The sequence below is a fragment of the Parus major genome, chromosome 2, assembly GCF_001522545.3.
Source record: "Parus major isolate Abel chromosome 2, Parus_major1.1, whole genome shotgun sequence".
NCBI classification, from domain to species: Eukaryota; Metazoa; Chordata; class Aves; order Passeriformes; family Paridae; genus Parus; species Parus major.
In genome coordinates this window covers 122,796,488-122,819,384 of record NC_031769.1, presented here as the reverse complement: position 1 = coordinate 122,819,384, position 22,897 = coordinate 122,796,488, and the positions used below count along the sequence as shown (strand labels likewise).

The 22,897-nt window shown below is 38.5% G+C and overlaps 1 protein-coding gene across 2 annotated transcripts in view; it reads left to right on the top strand.

Annotated features, from left to right (window-relative positions):
• The first annotated feature begins 14,488 nt into the window (after nt 1–14,488).
• Nucleotides 14,489–22,897, top strand: part of ZNF704 (zinc finger protein 704) — a 79,459-nt gene continuing 71,050 nt past the window's right edge. For both annotated transcript variants that reach the window (XM_015618290.2, XM_015618291.3), the window contains exon 1: nt 14,489–14,757. In XM_015618290.2, coding sequence (XP_015473776.1) covers nt 14,531–14,757 — 227 coding nt within the window. In that variant the 5' untranslated portion in view covers nt 14,489–14,530. The remainder of the gene's footprint in view (nt 14,758–22,897) is intronic.

Sequence of the window (22,897 nt, the reverse complement as noted above, 5' to 3'; positions counted from 1 at the left end):
GTTGTTCAGGTGTGTTGAATTCACTCTCTTCTCTTTTGCTTTTTCTTTCTAAAGCCAGGTGTGAATTCAGTCCTTTAAATTAGACTTTCAGCTTTGCTGTCTGAATGGACTGTATACTCATCATGGACAAAAACCTGGGTTTTCCTGCTTGATTAGCCAAGTGTTATTTAATTTAGCTTTCATATGTGTATGCAAATGTATTTTAATAGGCAATTTCCAAAATACAGTCTTCAAATACCAGATTTCCTTAGTGGAGGAGAGACCTTGCAAAATACATTAGGAACTTAAGAGGAAAATTAAATGTTCCCTTTCAGACTAATAATGATAATGTTATTTTTATAAATACTGCTAGTTATTAGAACACCCAAACTCATGTCCTGAACCTGGAGCCTTTTAGGCTAGGCTGTGTACAAACTTAGAACAAGCATGATCCTGGTCTGCCCACTTCTGTAAAGAGTAACATGAGATATGAACAAGCACTGATGGACTGTGAGGAACAACTAAAGGATGAGACGAGAGGCAGATAAACACCAGCAACTTAGCTGTATTTTTGTAAGTAGATAAAGTTAATTTTTAAATTTCAATCTTCCTTCAGTTTCTTGTTCTTGAGTGAAAACCTGTCTAGTGAAGTTGGTGTGGAAAATTCTTGGCTAGACTTGTGGTTTTTTTCTTTTCTTCCTTTTGAAAAATTTTAAATTTTAAATTTTAACATAATATGGATTACTGGAGGCAGAGCTGGGGGTGCTGAGAAAGTAAGATTGTATTTTTTTCTCCACTCTCCCCTAATAAAGAATGAATGGGACTAATTTGCTGAGAATTTTTTCATGTAATTTTGTTGTTGTCGTTGTTTGGACACAGACCAAGCAAACCACTTTGCCTCTAAAAGGAATTGTATTAGAAAACTGTAACTACGTAAAAGTGAAGCCACTAACATTTCTGATCTTTATTTGCCATATTAGTTTTGGTGTCTAATGAGGTCAGTGCTGAGTGATCAGTTCACAGCCTTCAGGTATTCAGTACATACCAGTGGATAGAGATGTGCTGCTCTGTCTCTGTCACAGAATGCTTGAATTTGGAAGGGACCCTGGGAAATCACCTGGTCCGGTCCCCCAGGTCCAGTAGGGTCTGGATGTAGAGCTGACAATGTCCAGATAGGTTTTGAATATCTTCAAGGAAGGAGACTCCACAGCCTGTTTGGGCAACCTGTTCCAGTGCTGGGTCACCCTCAGAATGAAGAAGTGTTTCCTGATGTTCAGAGGGAACCTCCTGTATTTCAGTGTATGACCATTGCCTCTGGTCCTGGCACTGGGCACCAATGAGGAGAGTCTGTCTCCTCAATGTTCCCTCCCTTCAGATGTTTCTAGACATTTTTAAGATTCCCCTAAGCTCTCTCTTCTCTTTGGTGAACAGTCCCAGCTCTCCTCATAGGAGAGGTAATCCAGTCTCTTAATCACAGAATCATAGAACAGTTTGGAATGGAAAGCACCTTAAAAATCTTTTAATTCCAAGCCTCTTGCTATGGGCAGGGATGTCACTCACTGTCTAGACCAGGTTGCTCAGAGCTCAATTGAGCCTTGAACACTTCAGGGCTGGGGAATCCACCACTTTTCTGGGCACCTGTTCTAGTGCTTCACCACCCTCTGAGTAAAGAATTTCTTCCTAACACCTACTGTAAACATGCCCTCTTTTCATTTTAAAACTGTCACTCTTCTTTCTGTCACTATCTGCCCATTCAAAAAGTCCTTCTCCCTCCTTTGTGTAAGTCTCCTTGAGGTACTGGAAGGCTGTAGTGGGGTTTCTCCAAAGCCTTCTCTTCTCCATGTTGAAATCATTCTGGTGGCCTTTTACTGTACTTTTTCTGGTGTGTCCATGTCTTTCTTTTATTTGGGATCCCAGAACTGCACCTGTCATTCCAGGTGTGGCCTCTCCAGCAGAAATTAGTGCCTGGGTTTGTCCCTCCCCAGGTCTAGGACTTCACATTTCCCCTGCCTGGATTTCTTGAGGTTCCTGTTGGCTCATTTCTCTAACCTGTCAAGGTTTCTCTGGGTGGCAGCATGAGTGTCAGGTGTATCATCCACATCCGCTCCTCCCTGTCTCGTGATCCCTTCCCAGGGATCAAGGTGAGGCTGACCAGCCAGCCTGTATTTCCCTGGGTCTTCCTTGGAGATAGAAGTGACATTTTTTTCCATCTGAAAATTAAATATTGAGAAAGTGCTTTTCATGGGCTCATAATTAACATTTGTAATGTGTCCTGTAACAAGTGCAGATGCACAGACCATCTGTGCCTTTGTTGATCCTATGCTCTTCCAAGCTTTCTTCAGACCCAAGGTTACAGAGAAGTCTAAGAATCCTGTAAATCAGCTTTGAATGCTCAAGTCCTATTCTGTTTTTCCAGCTGCTAGATTAGAAATTCCAGTGTTACAGGAGCACCAGAGAGCTTTTACTAGACTGTGGGATAAATTGGTTCCTCAAAGATGAGAGCTTGGCTGCTTGGCCAGCCAGGAGCATGCTGGTCCTTGCTGGTGTCTGCTCTGCAAATACTGCTCTGGATTGAGCAATGATGCTTTTTTTTTTTTTTTTTTTTTTAATTCCCTCAGAATGAGTCCCCATTGGCTTTATAATACTTTCAAGTGATTTATTGAATTGCTTATTTCTAAAAATAGTGAGCAGCTTGACTAATACTGCAGCTTAAGGCCAGCCCAAAGACTACAGAAGGACAGTAGGTTAAAAGAGAAACTCTTAAGTATTTTTGTTTATTTACAAAAACTGAAGAGGAAATATAACATAAATGAAAAGAACGTTCGTTAGCTCTTCTGGGAATCAGTTTTAATTTCATGAACTTGTGTCCATGTTTTTCACTGTAGCATGTTGCTGAGCAGAGCACATAGGAATTTAATGTTGCCACTGCTGCTGAACAATCTGTGATGGGATCACTTTCACTACTCTGGCACCTTGCCAGACTTTCCAATCTCAAATGATTATTGCAGTGACATTTATCTTATTGTATTAGAAGTACATGTGTGGGTGGTATTTGTTGTTTGACAACAAAACTAATGAAGACAGGAAACTGAACAACTTCTGTTGCTTGAACTTGGAATAAAAATACAGATCTTTTTACTGGTGTTTTTGTAAAACATACAGAGTCTAATTTCCATAAAATCCTGACCCAGCTAAAGTTGATGGAAAAGTCCTGCTAGTTTAAGCAGATTTAGGATTTCAACCCAATTACTTGAGCACAAGTATGAATCTACTAGTAGCCTAAAACCTTTTCAAAGTGGTCCTAATAATTGTAAAAGACTGTTGTGATCACTAAACACAGAATCAGAGGGAAGGTAAAATGCCTCAGTGATCAGAAAGTGATGTGTGAAATTATATAGCTCAGTGTTTAATGTATTTTTTTACATGGTGGATAAAAGATTATTTGAACTTTAGATGGGCAGTGCTGTTAAAACAAGCAGTCAAGATTAGATGGTTACTTTTATTTTCTGCTTCAGCAAATAAGATGGCTGATGCCTACAAAATACTGACAATAGAGAGCAAATTGTACAATCACATCCTATGAACTGGACTTTGTAAAGCTGGCAAGATAAACATTTGAGCCAGCCCTATCTTTTATGTATATGTTCATGTCCTTTTGAAATGGTGTAAAAAAAACTCTGATTGGATCCAAAATGCTTTTTACCTCATATTTCTCAAAAGGTTTCTTTCTGTAATGCAGTGATGGAAATGTGAGTACTTCCAGAGGAAAAAATCTGATTTTTCTGCTTTAAAATACTTTTAAGAGAACACTGTGATGCAGTCCTTGCTGCCTTTAGGTCTAGGTCAGTGGTGATCCATAAGGCCATGGAAAGCCATTCACATCTGGTTTACAGAGCTATACAGAAAAAGCAGTGAAATGAATAAGGGTGAATTGGTGGTTGTTATGGATTTACAGTGATATTTTGCCTCAACATGTGTAACCAACATTGTTTCATATGATTGTCCATACTTTCTCAGAGCAGAAGAGAAATGGTTGGTCTTACAGGTGTTTCTTTTTCCGTGCTGGTAGGTCCATCTGCTGCAGCAGCAGCATGGGTAGTATAGAGGGCTTTGTGCCTGGGCATTGGATGAAACAGATGAAGTTTATGGAGTTTATGTTTCATCAGCTCTAAAAGGGGTAAAATATTCCCCTCTCTGTCATTCTGTCTTTCCTTCAGCTCCCAGTTACTCACAGGCAGCCTTGTGCTTGTGCTGGAATTTATTGTGTGCTTTTCTGGGCTACTGAAACAGTGGAAAACAGTGTGCAGCAGCATCTGTAGACTCTGTGGTATTCTTCAGTTGTGGTGGACCAAGGAAGGGCTCACCAAGTATCTTGATAGTGCAGCGGAAAAGATGTGATATCACAGCTAGGACAGACATATGGAGGAAAGAGAAAGTTAGAAATGGAGCAAGCCTTCATCCTTCAGAATACAGAAGCCATGTGGCAGTTGGACTGTGCTTAGCTTTGGGCCTGATGGTCCTTCAGGTTCCTTGTGAAGGCTTTTCTCACACAAGATTATTGCATCCCTGTAGTGGTTTGATAGAGGGCTATTTTCTGGAGCAGCTGGAGAAGGTCGCGTGTTGCCTCTGCATGTTTTTATTGCTGTTATTCTGTTGCTTCCTGGGGTAATGAGTTGTAACTCTGATACTGTTTATTGTATAGTCAGACACAAAAATAACCTCCTTTTTTTGGCACCTCTCCTAATCTGAACAGAAAAATTGCTGTATGTTTTTTGTCTTGAGCTGAACTCAGACTTGGGAGAATCTTCTACTGGTGGCACTGCTTCTTGCTTATTCTACTCTGCTTTAGGATCACTGAGGGATCATGCTTTCTACTTCCAGGCTCATGATCTGTTAGAGGAGATAAGGACTTGTGCTTAATTTTTGTTTTGTAATGTCTCCTCCAGGCTTTCAGAATCAGAGGTCTGGAAAATGGAATGGCCCTTTCATTCACAGCACCTATTTCATTCAGAAATTAAAACAGTTGCATACATCTGTGAACTACCTTGGTTTAAGTTCATTGAAATGCCACTATTTAAACAAACAAAAAAGAGCAAAGTCCCAGGATGTAAAGGCAAATGGATTGTATTTCCATACTCTTTTAAGTGATCTAAGATCTGGGGTATCTCGTCTCAGCTGGCTGCTTTCAAAGTCAGACAATAACTTTTGACATCAGAAGTCTCACACCTCTGTATCTTAATTGCAAGAGATCTTGAAAATAAAGCCAACCTGTTTTTATTTTCACTAAAAATATCCTGCTATAAATATCTCTATCCAGTCAAGAGCAGGAGGGCTTTCAAATGCAGATGAACCAATCAAGATTTTTTTACTGAGGAGCAGAAAGGCAGCATTTCCAAAACCTTCTGCTAAGTGTGGGGAGTTCCCCACTGCCTCTATAGTTTGATTTTTGTGAACTCTTACTTGCTTGATCATGAATGAGATTATAGAAGTGGTAGTACTTCTTTGAACTGTTGCCATCTTTACTGATCCCAGACCACCAGCAGATGAAGGGAGAAACAAGTGGAGTGTCTTGTACATCTTCAGCAATGGTCTTGAAATAGTTAAAAGATATTTATTTGCACATGAAATTCAGCTAGTAAAGGCCATAATGATATATATCAGTAAGACAGTCCATACACAAGCCTGTATTAAGCTACATAAGATGTTGTGTAAAACTTTTTAATCTAGACAGAATCAAAATTAGGGCAGCAAAGACAGTAGGTACTTTACTACTGGGTTCTAGAACCCTTTTTGCGTCTCTTACAAGTAAAATCACTGTTTCATAGAAAATAGATTCATAGGTATGTCATAAGAAATACCCTAACATGAGGTTTCAGAACTTCAGTCAGGGAAGTGGGAACACCTGGTTTTATGTTGCTCGCTACTTGTAGCTTGTAAGTACATCTTGTAAGTACTTCCCTGCTACCCCACATTAGCATGCTTGGTTTTGTCTCCAGTTCCAGGGTTTTTTGAGTTTCCCCAGAGGTGACCAGAAAGACCCAATTATATCCTTCTCTTTTCTCCTGTTCTCTTTGACCAACCCAGGGCACACATTTCCAGGCCTTCATCTGTTCTCTGTGTGGCCACGGGTTGCTCTGATGACATTGGGCGTTGCGTTGCTTACACTGTTTTCACTGCAGGAGAGGTGAGGGTAACCTGCTACCTAGCAGGAACCCTTCCTTCCCACTTGCAGGGCCAGGCACGTAGGACCTTGTGAGAAAAAAATATCTGATAATTGGTTTAGTTAATTTTAAGTTCACTTTTTGTGCAACCAGTAATTGGGAAGGCAATTATGACCGCTCATTCCTGGCCTGCAAGTCCTGCTAAAAACATGGTGGAGTACCAAGCCCTCAGTGGTGAGCATGCTTGGCAAAGATTGAAGGAACAGAATTCCTAAATAAAAAATGAACCTGCTTTCTGCAACTATGATGCTCCACTTTCCTCCTGTTTAAGGCTTTCCAAGGTAGCATTTATATTTTTAGATGTTTAGAGGCAGCGTGTTTCTCAGGCACTTGTTTTATTTAAGAAAAGGAAAACAAGGCTGAAATAGCTCTGCTGAGATCCTGCTAGCGATGCCAAGCCTGGGGCCAGTGTCCGGTTGGAACCCAGGTAGATGGGTTTGCAGAAGTGGTGACTGCAGGTCACACCCCTGAGTGCCCAGCATAGCCAGGACACAGAACACAGAATTACTTCTTTGAGACTTAAACATTGCAAGCAAATTTTGAAGATACGCCCTTTCAGTAATTAGTATTAAAATTTGGTAACTGTTACTGATTAGTGTCTGAAAATGTTAGAAGTTATGTCATGTACTTTTCTGTGAAGAGCTTATTATGCCTGCATATGGGAAAGAAAGCTACCATACTTCTACATCTTCATTCATTTGTTGATGTGGTGGAGAGAAAAAGGCACAGATATCTCTGAATAATTTTTGTTCAGACCTGAAAATGGTGTATGGGAAGGACCATAAATTCCCAGTGTTCTTTGCTGTCTCCCCTTGTAATCTTAGTAAGACCTTTCTGTCCAGTTTTAATAACATTTATGCTTCCTGTGCCAGTTAGCACAGTATTTCAGATGTCAGGAGTTGTGGTGGTTTTATTTGGGGTACAGCTGGTACCTGGCTGGCTACTGGATTTCAAATGTGGGAGTGAAAATTTCTGTCATTCATCTGGGTAGATTCTCTGTAACCCAGAAACACCTTAAACTGGTGTTGGGATACATGGGGTTTGTAGATGAGTGTGGTTTAGCCAGGTAAGTGCTAACATACATGCGAGGATGACAGGAGGGTAGGAACTTCTTGCTGACTCCAGTTCTTGCTGCATAACACTGTATTGTGAATCCAGGCTACTTAAAATACTTAGAATTGTGTTTTAATACATAGAAAATATATTCTATGGGTGGTTTTCAATATTCAGTCAAATGAAGATAGGGACTTTGTCCTAGCTGGGTTGAAGATGAATAGTGCATTACTGTACATTAATGTGTACTATATATTGTAAAGAACACTTACAGTGACCTTAAAATGCATTATCTCCTATATTGTTAGAGACCAACAATTTATAAATACTTAGAGTGATTAGATTGATGTGATTTATGTGTAATGAGCAACTGCTGGTGAAGCGAGTAATTAAATGCAAAGTATACTCGAAAATGTAATAATACATTGAAATTCAGGGCAGATTATTTCCAAGCATCATTATGAGAATCTGTCTTATCTCTTTGTGTTCCAGTATGAATAGAGTTTTCTGGCAAAATGGAAATTTGTTGCATTCTTTCCTTCCAGTGAGGACACTGTTTTAGAATGTCAAAAATTAGAGCCTTTTTATGTTAAAAAACCCGTCTGTTACAGGAACCTGAACTGGAAATATTATACGAAGCAATATGAGTGAACCAAAATCTTTGTCCTACCAGGGATTTAATTTAAATATTTTTTATTTGCATTTAATTTTGGTAGCAGATTTGGTGTTTCTCAATTTTGCTTGTTCTGTTTTGTTGTGAACTTTATTCCTGATTTCTTTCTTGTTGAGAAAAGTGGCTTATCCTTGTCCCTAGAGCATTGCCTGGCTGTTCAGGCTGGCCTGAAAAGGACCTTGCAGTTATTGAGCTCTTGTTTTGGCTGAACATTTTAAATGTGTGTCATGTTACATATACACATTTCATTCTTGTTTCCCATTAACATGCTAGGCTGAAATATATTGATTCCTTCTTTTGCTTCCCCATTGAGCTGCCTGTTTGTTTTGTAATGGATCAAAAATGTTGCTAAAGCCTTGTTTAATTAAAAAAAAAACAACTGTGACTTTGGTTTTCTTACCAGTTGGGAGTTCTATTGGCAGTCCCAAACACTTAGGATGATTACATCTATTTCAGAAAACAGAAAGAGGTGGTCACAAAGCCAATCAAAAATCTGTTTATGGAAAGCAGCAGAGTTATACAGCAGGTTGGCTGGTGCTAAACCATCTCATAGCTAATCTGTCTAATCTGGTGGTTTTTTAATTGGTGTTTAATCTAAAGAGTTTTTTGATGGAATTAGATCAACTGATTACATAGTAAATCGGATGGAAATCAAAAATCCACATCCAAAACTGTGTCTTCTTTATCAGCTATGTAATGTTAATACTGTGCATAGGCCTAGGACTCACTGTTAAGTTAAAATTATTTATCTACTGACAGTGCAGATAGCCAGGGTTGGAGCAGTGAGATAGGCGATTGCTGGTGGGGTGGGGTTTTTTGGTATGTGTTTTTTAGTGTGTTATACCCCCATGCACATACTACAACTCCCAACCCTGCCTCCCCCACTCTGGAACACAGCCTAGTGTGGCTTGTGAGGGATCTTGTTGTTTTTGGAATGAAGTGACACTGGAGTTGAGTCCAGTTATAGTGGTCTGTAAGTCAAGTAAAGGAAATACTTTATGGGTTAAGGGAGAAAAAGTAGGTTGTACAAAAATGGAAACATGACAATGGCTTCAGTATTATTAAGATAAGGTGGAATTACTCTAAGTTAGTTTCCCAAAATGTATTTCCACTAGTGTGTTTGTTGATAGGGAGTTTTGGATGCAGTCAGCTTTTCTATAGATACTTGCCTCACCCTTGTAAAATAGTTTTATTGGTTTTTAGAGGTACTTCTTTGCTTTTATCATAAAATTAACTTTGTTATCTGTATGAACAAAACATGATGGCACAAAATAGGCCACACTTGGAAGATTATTTACTTTAAACAGTCCTCTAAGATTCAAAGTCTGCATGAAAGGGACAAACTCAACTTTCTCATATGTCTTAGTCCTTCCAGATCCCAGCAGACATTATGAGGAGAAACAGAAGTTAGCCAGCGTCTCCCCAGAAGGTTAAGGGGGCCTGCTGGGCTCTCATTGCTGTGCTGCCTGACGGCTGCAAGCCTCTCTTTGCCGAGGCTGTGATTGCCGGCCGGTTTCTTGGCAGGCAGATGCAGTCACACTTGTGGTAAGATCTTCATGTGGTGTAAATCGGGATAGCTTCATGGAAGGTGCTGCATCAAGTCACAGGGGCTGGGAGGCAGTGCTCTGTTGTGCTGGGCAACTGCCATGTGGAAATCAGCCTTTGAGTTGTTTATAAAACTGACAGCAAAGTAGGCATGGTATGTGGTGTGGCAATTCTTTCAGTAGTTTGTTGTATTTCCATCTGTCTGTGTAGTCTGTTATAAAGTCTCTTAAAAATTATGTTTCTATTCCTGCTGTGCCCACCTGAATCCACAGTTCTGCACCAAAAAAAAAAAAATAGGAAATTTGAAAGAACGTGGTTAAAGTCAGTTTTCACATTTGAAGATGTATTTCCATACAGTTGGGTCACATAGAGGCAAATAATGCTAATATTCCTGGGAGTTTAATGGTTTCCATTGTATATGCCTGTTAAATGCTAGTGAGCTATTTGAAAATAAATAACTCCAGTTTTTAAGCAGCAGTGTACCAACAGCAAGGGAAGATGATAAAGTCTAGTCAGGTTGTACTCAAGGGGTGACGTACATAATCTGTCAAATCTGAGTCTCTGTGTTTCTACATATATGTGATAGGTCTACTTATTCTAGTGTTTGGTGATCCTTTGAACAGGCAATTCAGTGCCCGAGTTGTCTTTTTGATCAATAATTTTTTTGCTGTTCAGGGTAAAATGCAAGCTGAAATTGGAGGAGACTGTGATTTGAGTGCAATGTCAGCATCTTATCAGGATATGCTCTTGCATAGGGCAAAAATTGAGTGCACATAAGTTAAGGCCTAAACTACTGAAAAATTGCAGCCTGCACAGTATTTGTAAAGAATACCAAAAAACTTGTTTAAATTCCTCAGTTTATGTTAGTGTCAAGCATGCTCATTTTGGGCAGGACTTACATTGCAACACATGGTCTTGATGTGGAGTTCAGGACCAGCAATTTGGTTATGACAAAATACCACCACATAAAAGTTTCTATAGGCAGGTTAAGATAGGTTTTACAATGAAAAATTATTAATATACTGCTGAAAATAGCAACTGTGCTAATCATTTAGCTGTCACATGGATTATTAAATTTTGTCATTTAATAATAATGAACAAGCTTTAAAGTAAAACCCTTAAATTAAAAGTAAAACCCTCAATCTAAATATATACCATTGTCTTGACAACTTTGAAACAGAAATTGAAAGGCTTTCTTAAGAAAGCTTTTACTTAGAAATCAAAGCAAGAAACGATTTTCACTTTTTGCAGGACGCTAACTGAAGGAGTAATGCCACATCAAACCTCACCTCTGGCACTGCCTCATGCTTGAGCTCCAGTGGGTAAGGCTTGGGTAATACGGTTGTTTCCAAGGAGCAGAGTATTAAAAGTTTCCCTTGCCCAGTAATGATGTGGGGGAGATTAAGGCAGGTGGAGGTCACTGCAGAGAGAAACAAAGCTAGTTTTTTTTTAATTTACAGGTGGTTTATAGCTACTGTTTCTGTGACTGAACTTCCAAGTGATACTGGTTGCCTGAGGCCAGATTGTAAAGAACTCTGTTGAAAGTAAGCTGAAGGTTGCTAATGGCTTAAGGGTGAAAATTCAAAGTGAATTGCATAGAAAACCAGCCTATTATCAAGTGGCTTGTATGAGTGATAATTCATCCAGTGCATGTAAAAGACAGAAGTTTTACCAGCAGTTGATACTGGGGGCAATAGGTCAGCAAATTTGGAGGTCTAATGACAGGAAAAGCTGAACCATTAGGGAATAATGTAATCATGGAATCTGAGAACAGCGAAGGATGGAGAAATGTGAAGTATTGGAAGTAAGTTGAAATAAAATGTTGAATTCTTACCTTCTATCTGTCTGTGACACAGGCCTAGACATGTTGGACTAGATCTTCCACAGAATTTTCGCTGTGACATGCTGGACTTGAAGGACCACCACAGTACTCAAATGGATGAAAGAATATGGACAATCTATGGAAAAAAGTTACTGATAAAATATGACAGAACTGTTAACTGTTTGGAAAGATATATTGGAAATGGCCTGTGTTATCTGTAAACTGTGAGTGCTGGTGAAGCAGAGCTTGAGATCAGAGGCATCCTGATCATTAATTAATGTGTTTGTTAGGAAGTGATGAACTTGATCATTCAAATGACTGTGCCCCTCAGCACTCCTCACATCAATGGCTGCTTGTGTAGGTGGTGGGATTTCCAGCAAAAGACACCATACACTTCCAGACAGGGCAAGTGTCTCAAGTGGAACTTCCATAGGCATGGATGAAATTAAAATAGAAAAACTGTTTGTGGAGTAGGAGAAAGCTACTGGAGAAAACCCACCAAGGAAAACTCTTGGCTTTCTCTCATGATCACCCGCTTCTAAAGCAGAAAAAATTCTTTACATGCAATCACTCTCAAGGGAAAGTTCAGAAAGAAGGCAGTATTTCCTAGCATTTGTTGAAAAGTGGAGAAGAGAGTTGGCCTAAGCATTGGATTTGGTCTTCTGCTTTTCCTGGCCATTGGCTGAGGAGCCTAAGCTGTTTCTGCAACCTGAGCATTTGCTCTGTGACTTTTGTCTTTCCTCACCTCCATATGCGTGCATGAGACTGACTTAATTGTGACATATTGACATATGAAATGTGTTTGAACTGGATGTAGATAAATTTGATATATAAAAATAGATTATCTGGTATCACAGTACAAGTATTCTGCTATTTGTGGTTTTGGCTTTCTCAACCTTCTGTCGTCACTACTTAGGTCTGTAAAGGAAACACAGCAATGTATGGCACAATATATTTGCTGAAACTGAGTAAAATCATACGGTTTCTTAAAGAGAAGACAAAAATAACTTTTTCTCTTTGAAACAGTCGTGCACTTAGTCCATTAAAAGAATAATTAAAACCATCCTGATGAAAACTGAGTTCAGTCTGGCACTGGAGAGTAGGAAATGAGAGAAGCTGTCCCTCTCCCATGCTCTCAGTGCTTTTTACACTAAGGGTTGTAGAAGGTAAGGAGGCAACTGCTGGTGCTGCATGGTGCTGGTGCACATCTGCACCCCTGCCATGCACAGCGGGTGGAGCTGCCCCTGCCCCACACACAACCATCCTCCACACCGGATGAGGTGGAAATCCTGGGAGGGAGGGAGGAAGGGAGGTGTGGTCATGAAAGGAAAGACCATGTAGCAGTGGAAGGGATGGAATTCAAGTCTTATATAAACCTTTGTTTGGCATTACATAATTTCTAGGGGCTGGATATTGGAACTTGGCTATTTTCAGCCTTTTTTGTTACTTCAGTGCATTACTTAAAAGTCAGTTTTAATGAAAATTGAAGGCAACTCAGCATTTCAGTTCTCAGAGATTCTCAGGCACTCAAAAAAAGGCTTATTATAAATCTAAGAAGTTTTTTTTAAAAATCATTATATCAGAATTCAATTTGTGTTGTTTATATGTCTTTTCCTAATTCTGTGTGATCACATGCTGACTGTTTTGTCTTTCAGGCAGATTTTCTTGGTAATGTGTCATCTGTTTGTGTGTGAAGAAGTGTAAAGTGTCTAATTCTTTCTACTGTTTACATTCATAGAGTAATAACTCTTGTTTTGTTCTTGAAGCAACTGCTAAAAGCCCCTCAGTGGAAGCACTAGAAACAATTAAATCATCAGTCCTAAATAGTTACACATTAATGATGTGATACACTTTACAGAATACAGCAAAATTACTTTGGCAAGTATGTCTTTCCTGTGAACTTGAAATTGCTTGCACCATTTTTATAACTGCCAAGGTTTGAAATCTACAGAGATCTATAGAGAGAGGAATATATTTTGATGCATAAATATATACACAAATATATTGATTAATTTTTTTGGATGATGAAAAGGCGGAATAAGTTGGAAGAGTTGACAAGATACAATTGACAAGAGTTGACAAGAATTTCAGTTTTTTGGCACTGTTACTGTCTGAGGACAATACAGTTTGGATATCTCCACTGTAAAGATCAGCAATAATTTACAAATATATTAAAATCCAGTTTGCCAGCTCTAGAAGGCACCTGGATTTCTCCAAGCAAATGCATGTGGTGTGGAAGTACCTCAGCTCAAGGCAGGAGAAGCTGCCACTTTGTTGGGCCATCTTTTGCTTGGCTGCTGGAGTTGGTTGGAGGGGTTGGTTGGAGGGGTCTGCCCCTGTGAAGCTGGGGATGTGTAGCTGGCCAGGGCATGGATTTCACAGGAAAGTCTAAGTCCTGTGCTTTGTTTTGCTTTCTGGGAAGATGGAATGGCTTGATACTGAGGAGTTTTGGGGTCTTCCCTGCAACCTCTGCAATAGTTTGCTTTATAAATACCAGGACATTGTATTCCAGAGTGTTAGTGTATTTGTTAAAACACCTATTTGCTTGGGAAGTCTTTGCTTATGGGATAGCAGCAGACCTGAAAATCTGGGAAGTGCTGGCAGGCAAAGAGACAGCCTGGCATTGCTCCTGGGTGTGTTTTCTTGCTCACTATTGCTGGATGGCCTCCTCACAGAGATCCTGCTGCCATCACTTGCTCCCCTTTGTCTTCTGCCAGATGAGTTGGAGCAGAGCAAATTATTTTTCTGCTCCTGGAAAAACTCTAATTTACAAATACAGCTTTCAAAGAATCCAGTATGTGGCTGTCAGAAATGCTTTAATTTTTTGGTTATGTTTAGTCAGGAAAAATTCTGACTTTTTTTTCTGGAATTTTAGGAGGAAGGCAGCTAGGATTTCTTTTGCAGAGCTATGCAGCACAGATGTGTGTTCATTAAAGATACACTGTTTATAATCTGGTTTCTGATATTCTGATCCATATCTCTTTTTGATTTAACATAAAGAGGTTGATAGCTTTATCAAGTGGACAAAAATTTCTTATTTTCTTGAATAGTCTTCAACAACTTTGAGAAATTAATGGCAGTTTCAGAATTTATGAAGGCCAAAGAAATGGTATTCACTAATTCAAATAATTAATAGAAGTAAATGTCTGTGGTTAGGTTGTTTCCCATTTTAGGAGAATTAGAAGAAAATTTAATAATTGCTTTCAATTTTTTCAGGCAGCCAACATCAAGCGTGAAATGACCTTCCATGCATTTCAACAGGAGGATGTAAAAAGTGACATCAGTCGAAAACTGCCAGACCAACAGTTTCTCCTGTTCACCACAAAGGAGGAAGATTTAAAAACAGCAGAGACCAAAAAACTAAATAGAGCTCATGAGTATGAAAAGGAAAACACTCGTTCTGTTTGTCTTCTGGAACAGAAGCGCAAGGTTGTTTCTTCAAATATTGATGTGCCTCCAGCAAGGTAAGGAGAGTTGGACTTTTTTGTTGTGATTTGTTTTAAGCTTTATTCTTTTTTCTTTCCTGCCATTTTTTCAAATGGGATATTAGATACAAGTTTGGTAAACAGCGCTATGAACTGTTGAGACTAGTGTTTGTGCCCAGGCAGTCCAAAGTCAGTCACAACCCTCCTATTTGAGAAATCTGTTAGGAAATTAACAACACCAGTACCAGAAAATGAGAGCATCTGCAGAATAGGACTTTGTATTGCTTTTGCATTGTTTTTACTTTAGAATGTGCTGCAGCTGAGGTACTTGGAGAAGAGGATGTGTCTTAAGAGGAAGAGATTGTTGATTCAGCCTCACCCTGAGAAGTAATCTTCTAAATTAGACACAGAATCATCTTACTTGCTAGCAATTTATTTTTCAAATTTTTTTTACTGTCATACTTGCAGACACTTTATACTCATTGGGTATTCTGTGTTGCAAGATGACAAGTGCTTTTTCTTGTTCATGTTAGCATCAGTCTGTCTGTAAAGATTTCTGCTTAATCTGCCTAGTGAATTTACTTGCACATAATTCAGTAAAAGGCCTTTCAAGTTTATGATTCCACTTAAAAAATTGTAGTCAAAACAGATGTTTAGTTTTTCAGTTTGTTTGTTTTCTGAAGACCAACATTACCAGCACATTCTACCACATCATCCAGAACAGGATAGCTAGATGTTTTTCTCTGGCTGTCTTAGATGTCATTTGCACTGAGTCCAGGAGCATTTTTACCGGATTTTCTCCCATATATATGTAGTAAAAAGCTATGTATTAAAACTTTGAAAATGTTAGGATACTTACTAGAGATTTTCACTAGTAATCAACTTTGTAATGTCTGAGTGCCCTTCTCATTCATCTTGTGTGTCTCAAAGCAAATAGGATCACAAGAAAATGTAGGTCAGGAGGGACCTCAGGAAGTCACCTAGGCTAACCTTCTGCTCAAACCATATGTTAGCATTTCCATTTAACAACTCAGGCCGCTAAGGTACAGAGTTTAAGTGCATTTTTGTGTGACTTCATGCAGATAATCCACTTGAAGTAGTAGTCAAGCTCTCATTTTCTATAGCTATGAGATCATCTTTTCTTGGAGGGATGGATAATTTTTCCCCAATGAGCTGAAAAGGAGGATGAATTAACATCTTTAATATCTTCTTAAGGCTAATTGTGACACCAGTTGTGAGCACAGGATACTTAAGATGATAGGAGATAAGTTCACTTACAAAGGTTCTCAAGTTGTTCTTTCCATCTGCAGGTATTTTCTTGAGAGCATAAAAATTACTGTATTATGTTGTGTGTTTTCAGACATGCAGTTGAGCTCCTGCATTAGCAGAATTAAAGAATGAAGTAGCAAAGAAACCTGGAGTTTATGTTCAGTAGCATAATAAACATTGTGGTCATTCTTGCTACATATTCCCAGTCCAGCTCAAGTTTTGCTTTGAAGCTGAGGTGAAATATGGGGCCATTTGTCCACCACTGATGGGAAGAACACTTAAACCTTTGCTTAGAGATCTTCCTAAATATTTGTTGTTGTAATGAAGGAGAGCACCCAGTCTATTCCTCAGCAGCAGCACAGTTTGATCTCTAAGTCACATTCTCCAAGAAAACTCCATACATTTAAACTTTCTTGCCTCTTTCTAAGTCCCTCCTAGTCTTCTGTCTAGGACTGCTGAGAGAATTGCATGTTTCCCAGAGGTGAATTCCTTGTTCCTTTGCCGTCAGGATTCGCTGGTTCAGCTGTTCTCTCTTCTGATGAGAAAATCCACCCACCTTTGCAGATTTGTTATACCCAGTTGTGGAAGGTCATCTTGAATTAATCAGATAATGTTTACAATTACGTGGGACAAATAAGGGTTTAATATGGTCTTAATTTCTTATTGCTGCATACATCCTCTTTACAAAAAAACCCCAACTTTTTATTCTGTAAGAAGGATATAGATATAGTAATAAGTGAAAATGAAGCTTTCTGTTTATTTTGTTTTAAAACATTAGTGGAACCCATTTAACTTCAGATGTTGAAATAAAGAAAACATTAAATTTTGCCATATCCAACTAAACCCATTACAATATTTAAGTGATTTTGAGACAGAAGTTTATCATAGCTTCAGCTTAATTATCAGGAGGGGCATACAAGTATGTCCAAAAGAGCTCTGAAAATGTGTTTGCAAAAGATCTGTTAAGAGGTAGATAATAATTTTGGCCACAAAATGAAACAAAGACCATCCCTTCTTAGCTGTTTCTAAGGATCTCAGTGAATAAGAATGGAAATGTTTGTGAGGCACTCTGTCTAAAATAACTAACAGTTCAGAAAAACACCAGCATAATGTTTCTTGGAGGCATTCAGCTTCAGGGCTTTCATTATTGCTTATAGAATCTGAAATTGTAGAAATGCAAAAATATCTTAACTGAGTCCTAGTGTTCTGTGTGACTGGTAGTCAGGTGCATGGAAATTATAGTAAAATAAATATTTTATTGGATGCAGAATTTTTAAGTTCACTGTTTACTTTTTTATTTCATCTTGTGAAAATACTACAGATGTTTCTCTCTATGTTATGTCCTGTACTGGAAGTGTCTTTTGGATTAAGACAGAAGGAGATCACAACCTTTTCATCATGATTTTTATTTTTGGAGTGTAAGAAATGAAATGACAGTTAACAGCATTATTTTTTTCCCTTTTCAGATTTCTTCATTTGTTCATTTTGACCAAAATTTATCTGAGTAAATTGTGTTCCTTCTTCTGAAATGCAGATAAGCATAAATGGAACTGTTCAGCTTGAGCAAATGAATTATTTGATATAATGAGGAAACTTGAATTCTTTATTTTTCCTTTAAATATTGAATGTATTTACAGTTTCAATGCATAAAGGATTGCAGTCTTGGAAAAAGGGGTTTGGTTTTGAAGTGCAATTATCTCTGAGAATTGAGATGTTATCTGTAGATAAGAGAAAAATACACTTTTGGTTGATCTCCAGTTCAAACAGCAGCAATCAAACACAGCCAGATCCATGGATCTGAGTAGTGAAAGGCCATTTTGTAAGAAGAGAGTGCTATCACTGTGGGACTAATCACCTTGTCTGGTGGGCAGAAGCAAGCCCAGGTTTGCCTGTATTTCAGATAGCTACATCTGTAGAGGTCAAATGTAATCAGAGATGATGTCTCCAGTAGGCAGAGGTATGGAAGTTAACAGGACCTTCTTGCTCATTCGTATTTTCTTCACTTACTTACTATCATGGACACATAGTTCCAAAGCATGTCAAGAAAGACATGAAAGAGCCTGGACTGCTGATATAGTGGGTGTGAGATTGTGAAGAGGGACCCAATTCAGGCCGGGTACGCAGTGAATGGCTTCTACCTTTTGGAAGAATGAAGATAGAAGGGTGGGTGGTGGAGAGCAGGGGATGAAGTTCCCTTTTTTTGAGTAAAGTGTGAGAATAAATGTCTGAAAATGGTGGTGGGTGTTAAAGGCCTTTTAAGACTGAAGTGTTTTGACCAATGGTAGCTGGAAACCCTTCAGAACTTAAAAGCCTTAGTGTCAGAGGAGGTCCCTTCAGGTGTTCCAGAAGGCACTAGACAGGCATCACTTCTACCCCTCTGATGGGTAGGTGCATTAGAATAAATAAGAGATTTTCTTTTGTTAGTCTTCTGCTAGATGACCTCAAAATATCATGAAATTTTTATTATCCTCTTGATACATTATCCTCCTCTTTCCCAGCCCTCCTGTACTCTGTTGTCTCTGAAGAAAAGAACAAAAGATAAATTTTCTAACTGCCTAGCTTTCTCTACATAGCTTGTGCTGCTATAGGACAAGCCACAGCTAAACATCAGCTGCTTAAACGCTTCCTTATAGTATTAAAATAGTTACTGTGCAATAAACCCTAGTTGCTGTGCTCTTCTGCTTCACTGCTGTTAAGTGGTGACATTTGCCATGACCATAATATATTGGATTTTGCTATCTTCTGATGCTTTTATATTAAAAAAGCTGCTCTATTACTGTGAAATTATTTTTTATTCCTGTACCTATATTTTATCTACTAATTAGTTTATAATTTAATGGGAAAATATATAAAATAATTTAAATAAAGTAAATGAAATATCTCTAGGAATTCTCTCTGATATTTCTTTAGGTCTATATATCTATATCCTATATATATTTAGGTCTTTGTAGAATAGCTACAGAAAGCTGGGGCAAAATGAATTTCAGCCATGTTTCCTGACCATCATTATAAAGAAATAGTACAGATGGTGATGTATTTTCATCCCTAAACAATTTTCTTGCCTGGTCTCTCCAGGAACATAGCTCTGGGCAGCCTTCTGATTAGAATGTGTTGTTGATCTGTAAGGCCTGCTGGGCATGATTGATTATGCACCATGCATTCCAATGGAAACATTTGCATATTTTCATCGCCAAAACTCTGCAGGAGCCTGACTCCAAGATCAAAAGCAGTATCTGCTTAACTACGATAACCTCACTGGAAGGATTTCCCAATCTGCTTGTAGAGGGAAGAACCTGATGATCAAGTTGTGCTTTTCTGTTTATCCAGAGGTGGTGTTTATTCAGAGATTGTCTTCTATTATTTTTCTGGTTTAGATTTGTCCTCAGTTTTCTTGGGGGAGCTTCTTTCCTGTATCTTTCACAATTTTCACTGAGGGGATTGATGGGGCAACTTCAGGGGCATCAGCTATTTGTTGGCTGCTGGGGATTTTCAGCCTAATTGGGTGAAAACAAAAGGCCTAGAAACCAGGCTGTGCTTCAGTTTTACTGACTTGTAGCTCTGTGAGCTTCTGAGCCCTTCAAGTTTCCCTGCTAGCCCAATAGCTTTTTATTGAGTGTGATATTTTTTCAAATATTTTCACAATCCTCTAAGTTGAGTGCTCCTGTTTCTTAAGTTTTATTTTCTATACATTCACGCTACTTAGAAAGTTTGATAGTACTTGTTTTTATATAACAAAAACTACTCCCAGAGTCATTCCCCTATTTCAGACCTTCTGTAAAAATTCTGATAGTTGGCAATACCCTGCATTTAAAAGCAGCTTCTCCAAATAGATGCACCAGCAAATTACTGAAGTAGTAAATTGTTGCTTTATTTGCTACACTTGTTTAGTTAAATATGTGTGCAACTTGATTGAATTTTATCCAGTCTGTAGAGCTTGGTTATATTTAATATTAACAGTATTAAACTGCTTGTCATGGTCTGCTGCGAAATGGTGTAGTGCCTTCTAGGATCAAATTGTTGATGGGGAAAAAAGTCTTATCCAAAGAGCAATCAGAGAATGGATCTGTTAGTGTATTTTGAAGTTAAAACCTATGTATTTCTTGATGCTGTTATCTAGTGCCACGTTTCCTTTGTGTTCTAGAAGGACTGTAGACAACCTTTGAGCTATGAACGCCTTTCATTTGCCTGCAGTATGCAAAAGCAGTGTAACAGAAACTTCTTTGAAAACTGTAGATGAAATTCCTAATAAAAACCTTGCAAGTAGTTTCTGCAGAGCTAGACCACAACTCCAGAAGTCACCTTGTGCATCTGGAAGGCCATCTTCAGGTTATTTGCCTGGGTGTGCATAGTGTTTGTTGCCATCATAGCTGAACCAGCTTCTCATGATGTTGAGACATATGACAGCATTACTGACAGCTTGCAAACTGCTGGAAACTCACCTTTCAAGTGGTGAGATGCATCAAGTCTCAAACATGCTGGGGAGCAGAGTAGGGCTGTCCCATTTTAAGTGTGGCTGACCACTGGGATGGTTAAGCTTGATATAAATAAGCTTGTGTTTCCTAGCTGGTGGCATGGACTAAGGCATTACTGTTCAGGAGTCCCCACTGCCAGAGAGCCACAGCAATGTGCTGGATAGGGTCATTTATTGAAAGAGGTGTAGCATTCTGAGCTGTAGAAAAATTATCTCTGAAATTGTGCATAATGTATCTTTATTTTACAGTGGACCTTTGTTAGTTCCCCCATTTCTCTCCTTTGTGCTGTGCTGTGTGCAGATTTGACACTTGCAAGATATTTCATACTGTGTTACTGGTGTCCTTACGACCATCATGTTCAATCAGTTGCAGATTGTGGAGGAACCAGTTATCTGGCCAGTACAATTTATTTTCATCACTTGTCTTGGGTATTTGGGATGGCCTACCCAGCAGTTTTGCCAATGTAAATTTCTTGTTAAAGCACAAATTTTGGATTAGTTAACATTTCTGTTGAGGCATTTTTTCCCCAGTAATGTTTAAAGCAGAAGGAATATTCATCTCCTGAATAAAGAAACGTGGTCTTGCTGTTCTTTACTTGTAATGTTTCATATTTGATAGTGATTCTTGCACAATGGGGCATAATGACAACGATGTGTGATTGTGGGTTTTAAGCCTGGTTTCCCTTAACTGATTCTGCGAGAGCAGAATGTGATTTAGCAGTGCTAGACCTAACAAGGATACAGCTGAAGCTTACTTCTCATGAAAAAGTGACTCTTTGGTGGGACCTTTTGTAGCACCTGGTCATCCCTTCTTAGTTCACTGTTCCCAGGTTTCCATAGTATTAATGCTACAAGAGGGAGCTTTAACACCAGCTGGTGACTTTGGCCAGTGTTAGTTTACATTTCTTTAACTGTAGACTTTGAACCCAGTGTAAAATAAAATATGTGAAAATTCGATGGTAGAATTAAATGTGGTGAAGCTAAGTTGTTCTACTGCCTGACATTGGAGTCCATATTATTTTAGGTAATTATTATTTTCAGATGGAGGCTTTACTTGTGCATGTGTATATATATATACACATATAAATAAGTTTCCCATTTCTCCAGGAAATCCTGTATTCAAAGCACTGCTTTGAAGATTTGTCTTCATCTGTCAAAGTGTACCTACTTCTCTTAAAAAGTTTTTTCCACTGGTAGCCAGTACAAAAGGCTACATAATTTTATCTGTGTCATGGAAGTTGCCAACAGGCAGTGATTTCATTACGAAGCAAATTTCAATGAATTCCTCAAAAGTGGCACAGAGGAAAAATGTGTCCCTAGTCTGCAGCGACCATTGGGCACCAGTTTGTGAAGAGCTGCATTCAGTCAGTACGACTGCTCTCTGTGTTAGCCATTGATGTGAATGCACGGCTTGTTCTCAGCTCTTCAGTTCCCTTAAAAAATGGAGTGTAATTTCAAAATGCTCTTCAACAGCAGGCAATATTCAATAAGAGTAATTTCTTTGTGGTTTGTGTTAGCAGTGGCACAAAAAAATTCCTCTTGAAATGCCATCTGTGCTGAGAAAAAGAAAAAAGTCAATGAGTACATGGTTTGTAACTTGTGTATCTGTGAAAAACATGTAATAGGCTACTGCATATATGGTTCCACAGATTACACACATCATAGCTATGTTCATAGCTATAATTTTATTTGAATTTCTGTGAAACTAAAATACTCTAATTTCTTCAGTGGTATTTGATGTTTTATCATTGAGGTCATCAAAAACACAAAGCATCCCTTTCTGAGAGAAGTCGTATCACTGACAGTTATTTGTAAAATATTTTTAGAAGTTTTTATCTTAACTTGTTTAGCATCATATGCATGAAAGCATTAATTTTACACATTTTGAAAAAAGGAGATAGAAAGTGTTTCTTTTCTCCATTTATAGTAATATATTTGCATGGTGTGTATGAGGAGTTATAAATATTTTGTTTGTATTCCTAAGACAACTACACTACAGTGAAACTCCTAAGACTCTTATTCATGTGTTATGTAAGCTGTATAAGTGGTTTTGTATAGAAGAAGGGCTATTTTAAGATGTCTTTTATTAATAACTATAAGAAATATTTATATATGATTTATATGCATCAGATATCTGTTTTGCCTATTACTACTTCAGGTTTTTTGACAATAAGGGTGTTGTCAAAGAAGGGAGCACTTAATCACTTTAAAATATCAGTATCTAGTTTAGGATGTGTGTAAATTAGGTTTTTCTAAAGGGCTCTTCTTACTTGCAGCAGAACCCCATCTTCTTGTGGTTTTACTACTTGCATAGTTTAATATAGTCTATAGCTCTTTCCTCTCAAACCCCTGATGATTTTGAGGACATGGTGGAACGGAAGTGATGATAGGTCCACAAGGTCTCCATGAAGCCTCTACAAGTTGTGATCAGCTGTTAGT